The 20,386-nt window shown below is 47.3% G+C and overlaps 1 protein-coding gene across 4 annotated transcripts in view; it reads left to right on the forward strand.

Annotated features, from left to right (window-relative positions):
- Nucleotides 1–3,999: 3,999 nt before the first annotated feature.
- Nucleotides 4,000–20,386, forward strand: part of LONRF1 (LON peptidase N-terminal domain and ring finger 1) — a 272,719-nt gene continuing 256,332 nt past the window's right edge. The window contains exon 1 of one of the 4 annotated variants that reach the window (XM_069653983.1): nucleotides 4,000–5,059. In XM_069653983.1, the coding sequence (XP_069510084.1) occupies nucleotides 4,759–5,059 (301 nt within the window). In that variant the 5' untranslated portion in view covers nucleotides 4,000–4,758. Of the gene's footprint in view, nucleotides 5,060–8,314; nucleotides 8,447–20,386 lie in introns of those variants that run through there. The other 3 variants (XM_069653982.1, XM_069653984.1, XM_069653985.1) reach the window with 3 other exon arrangements.

The raw sequence follows: 20,386 nt of genomic DNA on the forward strand, positions 1-20,386 counted from the left end.
TTGCAGGGCTCGGACTTCCATCTAGTTAGGTGCCTCTGAAGGCGAACTGGGTCTAAGCATTATTTCACACTGCCTGTCTTCCTTCCCTTTTAGGTGGACTACCCATTTCGTGCATCTAACGCTTGAGACTGTCGTATTTGTATATATATTGTGTTGATATGGTATGTGTTGGTTTACTATCGTTATATTGTGATTTTCTCGCTACGGTCATTGTTTTAAAGGCCTTGAAATAAATGTGTATATATTTTTAATATAACAACTGTTTGGAGTAGTTTGTAAGTGATCTTGCTTTGTGTGCTCATTGCGGGCTTTCAGTCACCCTCACCCCTCTTGAGACCTAGTCTTGACCGCCGCGATCGCTACCTTGATTGGTCTGGCTCGTCCAGAGGTTACCCTGTTCCAAGTAATTAGGTTGGCCTTCTGAACTTCTGCGCCACCAGGACAGAGTTCAGAAATCCGTCTTAACAAAGATGTTCTCAGTTGCAGAGCCTCTAGAATGTTGGGCGGCGAGCCAGTATCTGCTTTGAGTTTCTAAATTGCAATCCAGCTACTCTTCATATTGCAGTGCAGCACCAACTCAGATTATTAGTTCTTCAGGATATAGCCCAGGACGGAGCTACTTGGTCAGGCGGCCATTTCTCAGCCGTGCAATAGTGCCCCTTTCTAAGACTTGGCCCTTCTAATGTTTTGTCGGAAAGCTTGGGAACATCAATCATAATAAATCATGGGGGGCGAGTCTCCTGGGATGATGTGGATGATGTGCATTGGAAATTGCACGAGATGGTCTGGCCTATGCTGGAGGGCAGTCTTTTTTGGCTTATATATGATGTTATATCTTTACTGTAGCAGTGAGCAGTGGTTCTGCTGAATCAACCTCTTCCCATTAAAGGTGCTGCCAGCCAGCAACAGGCAGGGTCTTCAAACACTGGAACACTCCATTTGAAGAGTTATTACAAAATGCTAGAGAGGTTCAGAGAGGAGGCTTTTCATGAAGTGTTTTACAGATGTGGTGCTCCTATCTCCAATAGTAGCACTTGGATGAGTGAGAGGCCTCCTAGGATATTTTCTTTCTGATGCAATGCATCTGTCGGACATTTTCATCCACTTCATCCCGGGGTACTAATAGTGTATTTATTCGGTTGAAGACACAACAGCATTTCAGAACTGAGAAAAGAAAAAGAAAAAATATGTGGGATGAAGCTTGGGAACATCAATTATGATAAAGCATTTGATGCAAGTCTCTTGGGATTATGTGCATTGGAAATTGCATAAAATGTACTGGACCATATTGGGCTGCAATCTTTTTTGGCTTTTATGTGGTCTGGTAAGTTTATTGTAGCTGTGAGCAGGGGTTGTGGAAAATCAACCTCCACTCATTAAAGGTGCTCTTAGCAACAGCCATAGTATTTAAGCACTGGTAGCACTGGAGCACTCTATTTGAAGAGTTATTAGAAATGGTAGAGACTTTCAGAGAGGAGGCTTTTCATGAAGTGTCTACAGATGTGCTGTATGTCCATCAGCACCACTAGGATGAGCGAGAGGCCTTCACGGGATCTTTTCTTTCTTATGCAATGTATCTGTCAGAAGTCTTCATCCACTTCATCCCGGGGTACTAATGTAATTTATTTCATGCAGTTTCAGTAATTCAAATCTCCCAATTGTTTGTTTCCATGGTTACACTGTTAACAGGGGCAGTAGTTTAGCTGCAAATAAAAGCTCTCCAGTCGTTGTTCGTGTTAGCTTTGCACGTAAAATCCTGCAATTCATTGGCTGATGCTGTAACTGCGGCTACAGATAATAATATTTAAACATATGCAACTTTGTGTATGGAATAACAAAACCCTTCAAATTCAAGGGAAAACTTTTGTTGCAGGGAAGTTAAGGTGAGCAATACCTTGTAACAAAACCCTTAAAATTCAAGGAAAACTGTTTAGTTGCAGGGATGTTAAGGTGAGAACTTAATGCAACAAAACCCTGAAAATTGAGCTAAAGCCACCTTAACTTCACGCCCCCAGTTGCGCAGACTATGACCACAATGATGACATCACAGATCACATCACTGATGACATCACTAATTACATGTTGTATAAGAACAATGATGACATTACAAATCACATCACTGATGCCATCACTGGTGACAACATTGATTGCATTGTATGTTACATCAATAATGGAATTAGACATAACATCCTTTATAAGTTAGCTCATGAAAACTTTGATTACCTTAATAACAATTTAGGCCGTAGACATGGCCATGACAAAGGCTGGGGTCACTGCCCAGCACCAAAGGCCATAGCTAGTAGTTGGTTAGTGTTCAAAAATACCAATGTGCATGGATAAAGGCCATGTCTAGTAGCTTGTCACTGTTTTAAAATATACAGTAGGCAACGTTGAAAGCTGTAGTCAGTGGCCATGGCTAAAGGCCATAGCTAGTGTCTACTAATATGTCAGAATATACAGTCGCACAGCCAAACGCTGTTGCCACTGGCTAGTATTGTATTGAAGACCAAGGCTAGTGGCTGGTTAGTGTTGTGTAATACACAGTGGGCACGCGCGAAGGCCATCGCTTATTGCATTTTTCTTATTTTAAAATGTACACTGGACATGGCCAAACGATGTACAGACTGCTGAAGATCAAAGGCCATGGCTAGTGGCCCATTTATATGTTAGAATATATAGTGCGCAGAGTCAAAGATTGTGGCCACTGGCCAGTATTGTGCTAAAGTCCACGGCTAGTGCCTGTTCAACGTCTATATTATACAGTGGACACTGTTGAAATCTGTATCCACTGGTAAAGGCCACAATCTATGGTTGGTAGCTTGTTAGCGTTTTAAAATATTCAGTGCACATGGGTGAAGGTTGTGACCACTGTCCATAACTGAAGGCCACGCGTGTGTCTACTCATGCACAGACACACCCATGCATATGTACGCAAAAAGACACACCTGCATTCACACATGCACATATGTATGTACACACATTCTTTAGCAGATGTAGTTAACTATATCTTTCAGCAGTGCATCATATGAGTGTTACTCTTCAGAAATATGCATTACTGGTTTGTTAATGTTGGTAAAATCTTTCTGTTACTTACCCCTGTTCTGTTACGTACCCCTCTGCATGTTCAAGAAATGGACGTTGTATAGATTTTCCACAACAAGCTGTAATAATTGTTTGATTTCCCTCACTTGATGTTATTGTCTCTATATGATGTCTGTCGAGTCTGGTTCTATTTTCATGTCCGTTTTCATTGTGGTAACTGGTACACCTCTGCTCTGGACAATCTGCTCAATATTCTACGTGGGTTTAGGTAGCTTTCAGTTCCCCGTTTTGTGTGTTCTCACGAGTGCGAAGAAAAGCGAGGTTCTCCAAATCATTGTGGATAGCAGCAAAGTCAGAGACGGTTGTATTGTCTTGCGAGACATTGCGGAGTACAGGACTAGTCAAATATATAAACGAAATAAAAAATTAATAAAAAAAAACGAAATAAAACCACATGAAACTGCCGCTTTGTGTACAATACTATTCATTACGTGTATGAAAGAAAGATTCTGCAACTTTGGCATACTTGTCTTTTTGTGTCATGCCAATAAAGCGATGATTGGTGGATTGTATATCCCCATACACTTCACCAGCTCCGCCCTTCCCCAGAGTTGGATTTAGCAATGTCACTGTAAAATATCCAGCCTGCCAGCCGTTGTCATTGCTTATGTAAAGGAGGCTGCGCGTGTTTATAGAGAGAAAGGAGGGGCTGCTTTGTTGCGTCTTCCCGGTAAAAATGCTCAGCTGAAGTCTGAAATAAACACAGCCAGGTTACCTAAGTAAAGGGGCCACCTCACATGCCACCCCACCCCCCTGCAGCTTATGAAACCAGGATCTGTTGCAGTGGCCGTTTCACAACATGGAGTGGGGAGGGGCTTCGGCTGCAACCAATGGGAGCCCTGCCCTCGAGCATCACATGGGATCACTTTATGTAATGTCTTCGAGGAAAAACAGCGAGGAGAGCTGTGGCAGACGGGCACCTGTGCTAGATTCCTGACTCACCTGCGTCTAGGCGCTACGAGCTGAAGCCGCTTCAGCAGCAGAGAAGTCTCGCGGCGCGGCGCCTTCACCCGGAACCTTTATGGGGGGACGAACAGCCTCTTTCTGAAGGGCCAATGCCACTCTGGAGGGAGGGCAGGGTCGGAAGAGGACAAGGGTGGGCGAGGACAAGTGCAAGACCAAGGGTGGCCCGAGAACACGTGGAAAGACTTATGGAGAGAGAAAGTGACCGGTTACTGGCTGCAGTCTGCACCCCTAAACACGTGAACCGCTGACTCCTCCTGCGCCATTCTCGGGCAGTGGCAGTCCGCTCAGCTGTCACATTGCCCGCTACGTCTCGCCTTTCCCGTAAGCGCCTGGAAGGCAGCGTTGCCCTTACTCTCTGAGGATCCTGCAGTCGGTGAAGCCCAATAGCCAGAGCGGGCCACAGGAGCCAAAGACAGCCAGAACTCTGGACCCTAATTTAGACCGTTATAAAAACCACATTGCTTTTAAGCTGAGCCTGTGAAAGGACCTGGTCATCGGTGGGGCATCCTTAGCGTCATCGCAGGCTTCTTCAGATCCGTTATGCGGCGGTGCTAGTCTGGAAAGCTGTGTCTGCAGCTGACAGCGCGACTATGGCTTTCCACCACTGTGGCCTTGTTGCTCGCTTACCTGCGGACTTCTGACTCGACTGTGGCCGCTTTCCGTTTCCGTCAAGCCAACGTGGCTGCTGCCATGGATCTCCTCCGCTGCCCCGCGTGCCTGGACTTCCTCTGGGACCCGGTGACCGTGTCCTGTGGCCACTCCGTGTGCAAGAGGTGCCTGGGGGGCGCGTCGCGCTGCCCAGGCTGTCGGCAGAGGCTAACCTCCCTGGGAGTTCGCGAGGCCAGGTGCAACGTGCTGCTGGGAGGCCTGCTGGACAAGTGCCTGGACGCCGCTCACAAGGTGGCATTGCTGAAGGGTGACCTGCGCGAGCTGCTCCGGAGGCACGACTATCGGGAGGCGCTGAGAGTGGCGCAGCGAGCTGTTGATCTGGGTAATTAACCAGGTTTGGGGGCTCGTGGTGCTAAGGTGGCACGGGGGTCCACCTGGGAGTCTATTTGAACGTCTTCAGTCAGGATTGATTTCGTTATTTACATGCATTTTTAAAAAGGTTCATGACTTAATTCTTGCACTGAAGGCCTTTTTTTGGTTAATTTTTGTATACATGCATTGATTGAATCCTTTATGTAATAACTTGCTCACACAGCTGTTCATTGGTTGATGTAATTATCGATCTGTGCAGTCAGTGACGGGTATACTCGGTGAGCCTGCAATATCTGTATACAAACATATAAGCAACATTCTTATGACTAGTTCATAACACTCATATCACTAATCTTATTCCAGTTGAGTTGTGACATTACAATTGCATACTTGCCAATATTTACTAATCTAGTCCAGGATTTTAATTTGCTTTCTGGGACTTCCAGTCCTTAGATTATAATGGGAAATTGAGGACTACAAGTGGCAGAATGTAAAATTAAAACGTGGACTGGATTTGTGTCCATGGAATGGATAATGTTGGCATGTATGCCATTGTGATGGCGTGACTCGACCGGAATAGGATTGGTGATATATTTGCCATTCTTTTGAGTGACTTTTTTGTCAAGTTCACAGCAGTTATTTGATAAACATGACATTTATGGCAGGCTGTTTAGTGTACTGTTGGGCTTTAACACATGAGAGCAGAAATCTTATTTTAAGGAACCATTTCTTTCAAACCACAAAGCTAGCTTTTAAATGGCATTTGTATACATCTGCTTAAAACTTAACACGCTGCAAGTCGTATATTGTTGTTTCTTCAGCTCATCGGATTCTGTTGGCCTTGCCTTAAAAATGTCATGACACAATAAGAACTATAACCAAAAAGTGATGGGTGGAAGGTTTTGAATAAATCTGAACCATTGGTAGATCCAGTGATATACAAATGAGTCAGTGGCCTTCCCCTGCCTCCCCTTAGCACTTCCCTCCACCGGGCTCCCACCAGCACTTGCCCATATCCTGCTTCATCACGATCCCCTGCACTTCTCTTCCCTGCACTTGCACGTCCGGATGCCACAAGGCCTAGTAGGACCATGGCTGTATATTTACTGTTTTTGCCGCTGTTATTTACTACCTTTGTTCCCTCCCCATTTTGCTGCGTGGCCACTCGAAACACAATTCTGTTGTATAGGCACCTAATCTTGTGACCTAGTTCCTGGCAGGATGAGCTGTGTGTGTGTCTGAGCAAGTGGAGCTTGGAATGTGGTGTGAGGCCCGGAATCTGGGGTGCATGAGAGTTCTAGGGATAAGGTTAGAGAGAGGGAGCCACAGGAGTAGAAGCTAGAGACCTGCTCTCCTGCCTAACAAATGCTCAATAATCAAATAGTGGCAGAGTTGGGAGTAGCACGGAGAGGAAGAGCATTCCGGAGTAGGGGAGCGAGACGGAGCAGAAACGAGACAGAGCACAGGGGGTTTTGAGTGGTGGCAAGTATGTGAGCTGAAGATGTTTTTAACAAGCGAGGAGGAGAGTAGGCAGTCAGATGAGCAGATGGGTAAGGTGGGTCGAGCCTATGGATAGTTTTGAAGATGAGAAGAAGTTTATACTTAGTCCTTTGTTGCATAGATGGCCAGTCAATGTGCTAACTGGCAAAGGAGGTAGAGGTAAAGCGAGAAAGGTTGAAAAGTGTGTGGGGCGCGAAGTTATGATATGATAGGTTATTTATAACGCGCTTAATACACAGAGGTTTCTAAGAGCGGACCCGGGGATCAAACCTGTGTTGCTCTGTGTTGTCTTGCTTCCAAGGCGGGCACGTCGCCGCTGAGCTATCCTCCCAAGTTGTGACTTTTGTTCAGAGGTGAAAAGGCATTCTTGGGAAGGCAATAGAGGAGACTGGCACAGTATTCGAATCTAGAAATGATTATGGAGATTAGCTGTTTATCAGTATTAAAAGGAAGAAGATGACTGACTTTTTTTTTCTTTTCTAATTTTTGAGGGCAAGTCTGGCTGTAGTGGCAGATTTGGAGAAGAGCGAGAACCTGTCTGATGGGTCAAAGATGACAAGTTTTCTGATCGGAAGCAGAGTAAGGAAGGTGGTGAGAAGGGGAGAAGAATAGATGGCCTGTATGCCTGGGAATTGGAGAACTTTAGTCTTAGTGGATCACGATGCCCACAGGCTGTTGTGCGCTTTAAAAATACAAATAAATAACTAAAGAGCATGAGCGAGTGAGATGCTACCCAATATTTGATGGCAGATCGTTTTTGACAACCGCTCATCGGATAAGGAGTGAAAGGAGAACAGAGTATCGTCAGCGAAGCGTTTATAGGAGAAAAGGAGATCGTGGTGTCAAGAGCTGAAGTATAGACAGTGGACCAAGGACGGACTCATGTGGAACTCCACAGTAAAGGGGGTGAGTGAGGAGGTAAGGCTGTTTCAGGACACCTGATAGTGTCTGGGGGCGAGGTATGCAGTAAACCACAGTGAGCGCTTTATCTACGGAGCACCACAGGTTCGATCCTCGTGTCAGCGCTTAAAAACCTCTGGTTATTAAGGGTGTTATAAATACCCTATCTTGTCATAACATATCTCCGAAGAGAGAGAGAGAGAGAGAGAGAGAAAAAAAAAATTAACACGAACACAGATCTTGGATTGGCTATTGGGAGATTTGCCTCCTACCCGGCTTTTGGATAAGAAGGGGACCCCAGCACCCATTCCAGAGAGATCCTGAAGGAGCCAAATATCCTGTTCAGCTGCAAGACGTGTAAGGAGACTGTGGACCTGTTGGAAGAAAGCCTAGCAACCAACCTCTGCTGCTGTCCTGGAAGAGCTCTGTCTTTTAGGTGATCTTTAGGAGTCCTGTGAAGGAGTTTCGGTGCTTGGAGTGGAGGGAACATCCATTCTCAACGTCATTTCGGAGTCTTGCGAAGAAGAGCCCTTGGAAGTGCTCCTGGATCACCCAGTGGCTGCCCAGCGCGGAGTCTAGGCTAACGTGCTGCAGACGTCGTTGTTCCACATTGAGGCCTGGAATATTTGGGTTTGACAGCTTGTGCTACAGTGCTCATCTCTGCCATGGTTCCAGCACCAAGGGAACCCGAGACACGAGGAGAAATATGACCAGTGTGTCCCCCTGCCTTGTCGTGCATCGGTGGCTGTTGTCCAAAACAGCTTACCTTCATCAAGTCCTGTGTTGAGAGGGACCCTGCAGCGAGTTCTTTTGCATTCTCCATTGTGAAGATCCTGCACCAGCATTTATCACCGACCGGAGAAGTGCTCAAACCTGCAACCCCTGGGCATCGAGGACCGGAGCCGAAGGTGGGAAAAGTGATCTTGGACCCTCTTCTGAAGACCTGCCCTTTTCTGAAGACCTGCCAAGTCCTAAGAAGAATCAAGAGTATGGGGGGGTGAGTTGTGACATTACTTACCTGGACCCTTATGGTGGCTGAGTTGTGACATTACTTACCTGGACCCTTATGTCCCCCTTTTAAAAGTTTGGTAACTTTCAGAACCTTTTTTTATAATGGTTTGGCTTTGCATTGATTGCTCGTGTAAGCATTCTGTAAGTGGGGGAAACTTCTATTCACTAGAACAACTTGTCCTCTACCACACCTTCATTGGACACCAGAAACCCTCCTTTAGACCTGTACATCTTGGGGTGGACTTTTAAAGTTAGTGTTGTATCTCTGTGGACCTGTGGTTCTGAATACTAATACGTACCTTCCTTTGCAGGAGTTTTGTAATGTATTTTTCCCTACTCTAGTGATTGTATATATGTATCTTCCATTTAGTTGTGTGTGATATTACATGCTAATAGTAATTTTTCATAGTGTTATGGTGTCATAAATAAGTATTTGTCTAAGTGTGGCCCTTGACTTTTCACTATGTGTACTCCATTGAGAATCCCTTACAGGGTCACCCCTCCTGAGACTTAGCCTTCACACCTCACCTAGCTACCCTGAACTGGTTTGGTTAAGCTCCCAGAGTTGTCCCCGTCAGTAAACTAGGTTGGCCTTCTAAACATCTGTCCACTAGGCCAGAGTATAGAAAATCAGTCCTAACCGTTGGAAGGATTGCGACGAAATGAGAGGGGGAGAGAGAGAGAGAGAGAGAGAGAAAAGTCACGTTTGGCGGTCACGAATAGAGGAATAGTTTTGAAGAGCATTGAGAGAGTTGGGGATCAGAGGAGTGTCCTGACCTTTGCCACCTGATTGCCTTGTCCATCAGGGATTGGTCTCTGTGATATTGTCTCTGGTGTGGCTGAGTTTCTTCCTGAGGTGTTACCAGAGGAGCATTTCATGGTCTTCGGCTGGAGATTGTGCTGAACCAAGTGTATACATTTTATACATGTGCATTCAGTAGGCTCGCTGAACTAGTGAGCAGCACCTGGTATCCTAGCTGCCTAGCTACTGCCTGCACCACACCCCCTAGACAACCACCCTGCTGCAGCATTGCCGACAGCTAGTAAAGTAGGGGAGCAGTGCCAATTTCATGCAGGACGACTTGATGTCATGACCAGCATGAGTGCTTTGCTCTGTCATCTTCCAGCTACTTGTTATTTATGAAACTGGATAATGAGCATAGCAGCTCAAGCGTGGCTCACACTGTTTAACTCGTTGTCTGATGCAGACAAATTGAAGTTGTCAAAATACCATCTCATAATTGAGACCACAGGTTCCATTGTTCAGAAATAATTCCTGGGCTTCAACCTTGGCAAACACCCCCACAAATTAAGCACTGCTGCAAATACAGTGTCTGTATAGTGTGATGATTCACATGATCTTGTGGCTTCTCCCAAAGGGGAGCCCTTCCCTGTGAGGTTAGGGATGTGAGCCATCTATGTAACATTCCCCCTATAGGTTACAGTCACTTGGACCTCACAGGGAAAGTCTCCCCTTTGGGGACAAGGACTCCCGTTCCCCACTTCCCTGTGTACCCCCTCAGACCATCACTGCGCCAGAAGACGCAACCTAAACAGACCACTTTTTGCTATTGTAATTCTTTTTAAAAAAACAATGTTTTATTGTATTTGGTTCACAAAAGGAAAAGAACATTTTTCATTTCACTAGAACCTCTACAAATGCTATTGTAATTCAACTTCCAATATTAGAAGACAACACAAACCCACTGGGCAGAAGAGTAATGCTGATGACTCCTCCATGAAAAATAGAGAATACTCCACGGAAAGAGAAGAAGGACAAAGATCTTCTGCTGGGGAGGACCCAGATCAGATATTTAAGTAGTGAAGAAGGACTTACATTAGGAGGTTGTGTTCACTGAGCAGGTGAAACTTGGGAATTTCGAACCTGGGCGAGAGAAACCTAGGCATTTTGGGAGGTCCTCTTCGAGAGGACGTGGAGAAGGAAGAAGTGCGCTGCAGGAGCCGACAGGAAGCTGACTTTGTGTGTGTTCGTGGCAAGCATTGTCAGGTGGTGGCATGGCCTTGAGGAGGTGGCCCGCGCGGTCCGACAATGACTCCGAGACCTTCCAGCAGAATTCTCCACGAAGCTGCAGTGAGCGATGCAGAGAAGAAAAGTAAGGCGCTGGAAGCGTGCATCAACACAGCGTGATCCCGAGCCCCTCCCTCCTCTCACAGGCAGAACCTGACAAGCTACAGTTAATGGGAATGGCGGGTGACCCGTCTGGGTCCACAGGCAGACGTTCAACGGCAGAGAGTATCACACCTACCAAGAGATTCATCGTACTCGTCTCATTGATTGTGACAACAGAAAAGAGTGTTACGAATACCAAGGGACTCCTCATACTCATACCAGTAGCGCTAAAAACTGCAAATTATATAATGAATACAGAGGGACTCCTCACACATGTTCCAGTGATTACAAAAGCACTAAAGATAGTAAAGAAAGTCAAAAGACTGCCAATGCCCAAAAGACTGCCAATACCTATCTCAGAGGTTGGCATGACCTAGACATAAGTAAGAAGTTATTTTAAGATAAAGTGGTAAAAGAAACTTGGGGACCCTGGTCTCTGTGAAATGTGAAACTGTGAAACAAGTACAAGTGAGTGAGAGCGATTGCTAGAAATCCAGAGGAATAGAGAACAAGACCCTCGAGTGGGGAAACCAGGAAATGTAAATAAGTCAAGATAGGGAATACCTAAGAGAAGGTGGAAGAGTCCCTTTGAGGAATTAATGGAACTGGTTAACTCCATTACAAGGAACTTTCTCAAGATGGACTATTACGGCTGAGAAGCCCTGTCCAGGAGAAGGTGAAGGGAGCCATTCTCCTAGAACCACTTTTTGTTTTGTTGGTTGATGCAACCTTTTGTGATAGGGTCATCTTAGGGTAGTTTTCTGGACGGAGGACGGACTATTTTTGATTTGGACTACATCTCCGACGACGAGCACCCCAGTACAGTTTCGTAGGGAAACCCCCAGTTTTGTACGGATAGCTAGGCCTTTTGTTTATTATTTGAATGAAATTACAGGTAGAAATGCCACCATTTGTCTGCCTCCTTCTTTTGACCTACTACAGTAGGTAATGGGCAGGGGTGTGTGGCTATAATCCTGGGCATGTTCCTTAGGAGGTGTGAAATGGTGTGTGTTTGGGAGTGGGAGGTTGCATGCTGTGGGGGACAATGACAAACTAATCGTGGTAATTTCAATGCAGTTTCTTAAATTGTGTTATTCTCAGTCTTGATAGTACTGTTGCAAAATATAGAGGGGTGGGGGGGTGGAGTATGCAGTCTGGAGGGAGGGAGGCAGGAGCAACATAGTCCCACTTTAAAAAAAAAAACGTTTTTTTCTTTTTTTACTTCGACCCCTGATTATTACTTGAGAGCAGTGCAAAGCAAACTGCTGTTAGTGGTAATATGTACTATATTCCATTTATTTCGGTCAACGTAATATTAAAGTCCCTAAGCCCCAGTACAGTGCCACATCACATCCTCCCTCGTAGGATTTCGATAGGTTCACCGTTTGAGTTTATTTTTTGAGAAGTTGAGAACTTTGGAAATTAAACTCTTATCCTTGTATGCAGTTAATTAAATAAATGTATGTATGTATGTTGCGCGTACAAATAAAATCTGTAGCATCCAGTGCTAGAAACGGAGAACAAAAATACTCTACCTCCTTCAGCCCAAGTCAAACACCCCCTCTCCCTTAAAGGAACTTAATCCTGGTGATTTGCATAAAAGCAAAAACCATTTTGGGAACCTACGAATTACCACATTTCCCATTCGAAACAGGTCTGTGATAGTGATTCAGCATGAAACTCTTCTGATCAAGTAATGTGACTTAGGCTCTCTGCCCTTTTAATTTGTCCTAATACCTCACACTACCAAAAAAGTCTGTTATCGCTAGAAACATATGCGCATTTGAACTTCATCGCCAGCGGTCCGCAGCTCTCCCGACCATCATCCTGGAACCAGTGCTCTTTCGGATCGACGGACCTGTAAAAGAGAAGAAACAAATCATTAGACATTGTACAATTAACAAACTGTGCTAAAAGGCTTACCTTGCCAGCTGCTCTTCATTCAGCATCACTACGGAAATTCCATACTCCGGCCGAGTACCGTGACCTGTGGAGAGGAAAAGATAACAGGTTAGTAAAGGCAAGGCATCTTAAGCGCAGCGCATAGCGCCTACTCACCGCATCAAGGCGCTCCAAAAACGCCCATACTTACCGGCGAAACACAGATTCCGCCTTGCCACATATTGGACTTCTGCGTATCTAGGAAGAAAAAGACATTGTTAAAAGGCATGCAAGAACAGCAATAAGACCTACCTGAAAGACTCAAGACGGGGCAGCATCAGTGAAGCAACTCGATCGCCATTGCCCACCAAGCACAATGCGCCCCTGCCAAGAAAGCAGGACGGAGAACCCGCCAACATCTAAAACAAGGTGAGGAGAAGTCCAGAAGGGTCGCAGACCTACAGGGAGGTGGGAGGCTGTTTACCCCGGTTGCCCAGTCCTGAACATAGCTTACCTGTATTCCAGGCAGAACTCTCTGCTGGTCGCATCTGGGCATCGCAAGGAGGGACATCTTAACCCCAACTGCTGGGTGGCGCCCCGTGGAACCAGATGAGCGTAACAGTACCAACATCTTTGAGCGCTCTTTCACATCTAATTTGGGCAGCCATATCATTTCTTTCAGGAAGTACGGGGCACATTCTAGTCTCAACAATCTCGATTATGAGGTTGGGACTTCTGATAACCATTTGGCCACATATTGCAGTTGACTAGCTAAGTAGTAGATCTCATAGTTTGGCAGTTTTATGCCCCCTTTATCGTGCGTGTTCTGCAACTTCCAAAGGGCGATTCTATTCCTAGTCCCGTGCCATAGAAATTCCCTGCATATGCTCTGTAGCTTGATTAAAAAAAATGTTCCCAAAATTTTTTTATAATCTCGGCAATACAACCATCTTCAGAAGCAACCCTCTTCCCATCATTGCCAAGGGGAGCTTAGTCCAGAACCGCATACTGTTTTCGATGTTCTTTGCCGCTTTCTATGTGTAATGGTGGTGTTCTGCCTCTACCATGTGATAAATGTCTATCCCCAGGTATCTGAACATGTTTGATTCCCATGGTATTTGCAGGATTGGTAATTTATCTAGTGGGACTCCTACATACCTCTCCAATGGGAATATGCATGAATTTCTGGGGCTCACTGTTATGCCAGATAGCGACGCAAATCGTTCCATCACTTCCAGGATATATTGGAGGTTTTCTTCAGGATATCGCAAGTGCAGCAGCATGTCGTCTGCATATAGTGAGACCAAATGCGGCTCCCCTTTTATGCTAATCCCTATTACCTCGTACTGCTGCCTCCGGTATATCGCCAGGGGCTCCAGTGCTAAGATGTACAGCATCGGAGACCACGGGCATCCTTGTCTAGTACCCCTACCCAGTTGCCACCTTTCCGAAATGATTGCCCCCGTTTTGACTCTGGCTAGTGGTGAACTATACAGTAGTTTGACCCATTTGAGGTACCCCAGCCCTATCCCATAGTTGGTCAGGGCTGCAGTCAGCTATGGCCATTTGACTGAGTCAAAGGCTTTTATTGCATCGAGCGATACTATTGCCATCTCACCCGAGTCCCCTTTTGTATGCTCTATAACCCGGTGAAGTCGTCTGAGGTTGTCGGATATGTTCCTGCGTGGGACATATCCTGCTTGATCAGGGTGTATTTTGTTGATGATCCGTTTCATTCTGTTTGCCAACACCGCCGTAAGCCTTTTGCTATCTTGGTTCAGCATCAATACCGGTCTAAACGATCCGCAATCCTTGCCTGGCTTATTGGGTTTGGGGAGTGGAATAATGATCGCTTCTCTCAGGGATTCTGGTAGCCGCCCTGTTTCGAATGCCTCATTTAGCATTGCTAGCAGCGGGGGAGGCACCTCATTTCTATACATTTTGTAAAACTCACTGGGAAGTCCGTCTGCCCCCGGGGTCTTACTAGTGGGAGGTTGTACTACCACATCTTCTTGTTCTTGTAGAGTGATTGGGGCGAGTGATTGGGGCATCTGTCCTCTCGCTCCTCTGCGCTTATTCGTGGCATACCTATGTCCTCCAGTATGTCCATTATCTCCCGGCTGTCGCTCCCTCCTTCATCCCCATCCAATCTTTGATAGTATTCAAGGAACTCTCGGTTTACGCCCTCTTGGGTGTCCACTAATTGCCCTTCCTCCCCCGTTATTGCTCTAATCGCAGGTCTGGGGGTCTCACTTTTATACAACCATGCCAACATCCTCCCTGGCTTGTCTCCGCCCGCATCTTGCCTCTCTACATACTTTTTATAGTTCAGATTACATAATCTTTCCCAATGTCCTGCACACTCCTGTTGCAGTTGGCTTATAGTTTCAGCATCCTCCTTCGTGCTACCTCCTCCTACCCAGGACTATTTCTAGCTTGGTTTCTGCCTTCTGCAGTTCCCTTAATTTACCTCCCTGCAGCCCTTTAGACTTGGCTATAGCTATCCCGTGCAGAGCCTGCTAACAGAGGTTCGATTCCTGGCGGGGCCAAACTCAGCCTTTCATCCTTCCGAGGTCGATAAATGAGCACCACACACCGTGGGTAATAATAAGCAGCGCTCAGATACCGGAAGGTTTGTAGCGCTATATAAGTGCCAAATTATTATTATTATTATTATTATTACCCAAGTAATCACCCCTCTGGCATACGCCGAATATGTTGCACCGATGACAGTCCCCTTCCACTTCTTCTGGATCACCTCTCATTTTTCTTTTGTGAGGTGAGTCTCCTGTATTAGAGCTATATCTATTTTCTACCTTCTTAGATGCATCATGACCTTGTTCCTTTTTAGGTAGCTATTGAGCCCCCTGACATTCCAAGACATTATCTTAAGGTCCCCCATATTCTGGCCGCGTCCCCCCCCCCTTTGTATATCTTCAACCTCTATCTGGACCGCTGACGCTCGTGTATGTAAGCTCGTTCCCCAACTTAAACTACCCCTACCCATTAACACTGCAACTTCCCCAACTTCCTCCCTTCCCTGCCCCAACCCAATTTCCAACTCCCTACTGCCACCCCCCACCCTCCATCCCCCATTCCACCATCCCAACTGACGCCCAGCTCCATCCCTTGATCTCGGGCACACCCACATCTAGCCCTTTTCTTGGCTATTGCCAGTACTCTGGGCACAGCAGGGAGATATCGCCCTACTTGCGCTTCAACTACTTACCTACTGGGGATAGGTCGTCTACATCCAGTGTCTCCGATGTTGGGCCCTAGATCGCAGCGCACTTGCTGCTCATATTTAACATGCACACTTCTATATTCCAGTCCAACAAGTCCACCTTTTGAGTGTGTCAGTTAATTAGCATTCACACTTTTTGACGTGTCCCTTGCACCCCCTTCATGTATCACTGCTGCAATTACACCCGCCCCCAACAATATCCAGCATGGCGCTGTGTCACTTATCCTGTCCATCTCGCTCCTGAACGTCTCCAGACTCTGGCCAGCCCTGGGCATCCATCCACCATGCCGCCTCCTCCAGGGTGTCGAAGAAGTGTGTTTTGCCTTTGTGTAGGACCTTGATTTTCGCAGGGTACAAAAGCATGTATTTGAATCCGGCTGTTAGCAGTATTCTTTTCACCGCCACGTAGCTGTAGCGCTGTCTCTGCACCAGCATGGTGTAATCCGGGTATGCGGTGACAGTCGCCAACGCCCGCATTATTGTTCCACCTTTCCGAAAAAAATTCCAGGATCCTTTCCCTGTCTCTGTAGTTCAATATCTTTGCTATGATTGCACGGGGAGGAGCCCCAGGTTGAGGCCTCCTTGTCTGGGCCCTGTGCGCCCGTTCAATTGCGAACCCCTGGGAAAGCTTGCTAGCACCAATTTCCTGGATTATCATGTTCTCCAAATAGTCCGCAGGGTCCAGGCTTTCTTCTCCTACCGGTAGGCCCACCACACGTATGTTATTACATCTTGGTCGCCGTTCCGCCTCCTCCGCTTGATTTTCCAGGTTGGACACTTGTTGTTTCAATATGTGGACCTCCTTGGTGGTGCTGCCATCCGTGTTGGTTTTTACGGCGCTCTCCAAGCCACTCGACCTTTCCGCCAACGTTCTTACATCCTGTCTCAGTAGGTTTACCTCTATCCCTACTGCGTCGATCTTAGTTTCCAGTGCCGCTTTCAGATCTGCCATTGCAGTCCCCCACAAGGATTTTAGTTCCGTGATGGCTGCCAGGATCAGGTGGTCGTCCCTTGGCGAGGTCGTCTCTCCCGGCATAGTGTAGTGGCCATGGCCAGTGCAGGCGTGGTTGGGGACTGCTGCAGTTTTAGTAAAAATGTCCATTGTTGGTTGCTTGCCTTTTAATTTTGCCCCCCTGGAGAGCCATTGCACTGGACGTCCCTGGCCCTGCCTGTCTACTGCGCAAGATTGCATCTCATCAGTTGTGTATTGGTTCTTGTGTCAGCCCGCGGCTCTGGTTTCGCTAGTGTGGGGCTTCCAGTGGCACTGCCTGCTGTTTACACCTATTCCATGGTGTGCAGGTCCTCCACGTATGGGATCTGCAGCTCTTACTCACTGGCCTTTTGGCCCTGCATGCACTTGATTAATCTGTGGGGTTCTCAGCACTTCCTCAGTCCAGTGTTCAAGCCCTGGCTCAGCGACCCTGGGCACCACACCTATATGTTCCCTGTGTGCCACCACTCCCCAGGTGGCGATGCAGTATTGGCTGTTTGTAGTGTACCTAGTCCCTCCTCCTGGACTAGGGTACTGCCTTGTCAGTGTAGGATGGGCCAGATGTTAGCTCAGCTAAAATCTTGGCATGTCTTGGGTGGGGGGGGGGACCCCTGTGCCATATTGTTGTCCGGTGCCCATGTTGGGCGGTCTAGTGTTCCTCACACACTTCACCGAGGATGTCTGGCTCACCGTGTGCAGGATCAGCTTCTCTCATCCACTGGCCCTCAGGGCTTGCGTGATCATGGTGCTTCTTTTGCCCAAAGTTCAATCACTGCCTCATCACCTATAGGACTCCGCTTCCATGTACTTCCATATGCGCCAAGGCTTACCGCTGGTTATGGGTCCGGTCACTTCTCCTTAGGTTCAGGTTCTAGATTAGGGTCGCAGCTTGCTGGATCATGTTGGGCTGGGTGAAGGCTCCGCCGAACTAATGGCGCTGTGCGGGGCGACCAACGCTGCACGGTAGTCCGGCAATCGTCCTGGGTGGTCCAGTGTCCTCAGTGCACTTTTATTAGGATGTCTTGCTTTCAGCCTTCTGGATTTTCTGTTTGGCCCAGTCTCTCTGTTCCCAGTTGTCCTTATGCCCACCTTGTCAGGCTCACACACCACATGGCTTTGCGCGCCCTCGTTCTCTCCATCCTTCAGTGAATATGGATAGTATTTAGCTTCCGGGTCTTCTGGGTAAACGGGGGGAGGCTGGGAGGTATCTGTGCTGTGTTTAGTCACACCTATCAAAAGGCACAACACCGTCTGCCTCTCACCTTATCCCGGAACGTCCTCTGCCGACCTACCTCCTTTGTCTGCTATTCACCTATTCACCGCCTCAAGGCTGTGGCCTTGTTCCCCTGCTCCTTACTGTAATCCAACAGAGCCCCTCTCATCCATTTCGCCACTGTTGCTCCCGTGTTATGACTTTTAGGATCCGCGTCCTAACAATGTGCAGAGGCACATCCCATCAATAATCTCGTGCTCACTTGCTTTCTATGGGAGGCAGCTTCCACGTGTCCCGGACCCCCCGCTTGCCTCATGTGCTGTCCAGCTCTCTTGCTATACGCCTCTTCTGTCGTTGCAGACACGTTTGCAACTTGTCTTTGTTTGAGGTTTCGGCCGCGCTGGATCTGGCAACTCGTCGTACAAAAGCTGCGGGGGCACCGGCCAACCCTTTGCAGTGCAGCGATGGTCTTCCAGGCTCACGGACGCTTTGCGCTCCTGTTTCCGGAACTCCTGGCCTCAACGGCGTTGTTGTCTTCACACTTCTGTCCGTAGGGGTCGTCTGCGCCACAACCGCAGGCGTACCCCGGGCCGTCTCCCACTTTGCCGGTCCCGTGGGCATTCCAGCCTGAGCTTCTCGGTCCCTCCGAGTAACTCAGCGTTCCCGCTTCGTAGATCTTGTGCGGGTCGGCTGGAGGCTTTGTTTACGAGGGGGCTGATTCTTCCGTGTTCCTGGTGCTAGTCCTCCTCTTTGTGACCCTCACCCCGACGAGGTCCTCTGTCCGAGGGCGGCTGCCATTTTGCTGCCAGCTCCGTGATGCCAGGTCATGTCTTCAAAGTTCCAGAACTCCGGTCCGCTCATCCAATCCGCCCGAAAAGACGTGCGTTAAAGTCCCTTCATGTTCCTATAGCTGGGAACGTATTCTCCTGTTGGTGCTGTAGCTCAAAGTCTGTGCGCTTGTCAGGATCAGTTTGCGGATCAACGGAGCACACAAGAAGAGCAGCCTAGTCCATGGCTGCCAAGCCATTCCCTGCCGCTTGCAACCACTTCAACACAGACCGGTCTTGCATCGTCTCTCCAACTCACCAGCTGTCTTGATCTTTTTCTTGCGCTGATTTGATATTGGAGCCAAGCATGGTACCACGGCTGCCGCTGCTCCTCTCCGACTCAGTCAGCCATGCAGGAGGGCCCCGGGCATCTCCGACACACAATGCAGGATTATTCAGTCTGGTTTCCTGGCCTTAAGCTTTCTAATCTGAAGGGTTATGGAAAGTAACGGTTTCTCGCTTAAAAAGGTTATGGGTATCTCCCTCCTTTGTGTACACTTCTCGGTTTACCCTCTTCTTTCCTTCGTTCAGCTGCTGTCGGGAATGCACTGTTCCTTTTGTATGCTTTGCCTCGCTCAGAGTGCTCTTGTGCTCTGCCTTTTATCCGTTTGGGGAAGTTTAATGGAACTCAGGTGTGAGTGATTACTGATAATTGCCTGACCATAGTAGTGGGACATGCCAGGTACGACAATGCTCGGGTGTGAGTCTGTTTTTTTCCAGAGCGGGCTGTCCGTGGGAAAATGTTTATGTAGGGGAAGGGGGGGTATTAGAGTATCTAAATATCCTATCTGGTTAGATGGGGTAAAGGTCTTACAGGGAGGGAAGGAGAGAGGGAGAAACAAATATTAGAAGGCTCTGCAGGAGTGAAGGAAGTTTTTTCCCTAAGAGGAAAAATGGTCACAGCTTTCAAACCGAGCTTAAGAAGAGCAGTCGGAAAAGGAATACATGAAGGGGGGGGTCACATTAATTTAACAAGGGAAGCAGGGAGAGGATCGGAAGGGGCAGCAGTGGGATGAGACTGTGAAATGACCATAAGAATGATCAGGTGGAAGCACTGTGGGAAGAATAGGCAGAGCAGCAGATGAGAGGATCTTCTTTTCTCTGTTTTTGAGCAAAAGAAGGTAGCAAGATCTGAAGCAGTGAGATGACCAGCATGAGGGATCGGAAGAGGGAAGGGCAGGAAGTCTGTTAGAATGCAAGGTTTTTGTCGAGGAACCTTGAGCTTGAATCAATGATCGAACATAGTATGCTTTAGCTTGTTCAAGAAGCATGAAGAAAGATTGCAAAAACTCAGAAAAGAGAAAAATTAGGAGAACAAAATTTGATTCTGTGGCGTTCAGCTCTGCGAAGCTGCATCCTCGGTAACTTCAGGGGCTCAGAGTGTGAGGAGGATGTTTCCTTTTGGTTTAAATTTAGATGGGTGACAAAGAGCATCAAGAGATGAGGTAATGGCACGATTCACATCATTGACCGCATCATCAATGCCAAGAGAGCAAGGATCAGAAGGACTAGGAAGATGAGAGGAAATGGAGTTAGTAAGAACAGAATGATAAAGATATGGGAGGTCGCAATGAAAAAAGGTAGCAGATAATGGCGGAGAAGTAGGAGACAAGGCAAAGAAATTCCAAAAGGTAAGAGG

Source organism: Ambystoma mexicanum, chromosome 3q (genome assembly GCF_040938575.1).
Source record: "Ambystoma mexicanum isolate Mex_15411 chromosome 3q, UKY_AmexF1_1, whole genome shotgun sequence".
NCBI lineage: Eukaryota > Metazoa > Chordata > Amphibia > Caudata > Ambystomatidae > Ambystoma > Ambystoma mexicanum.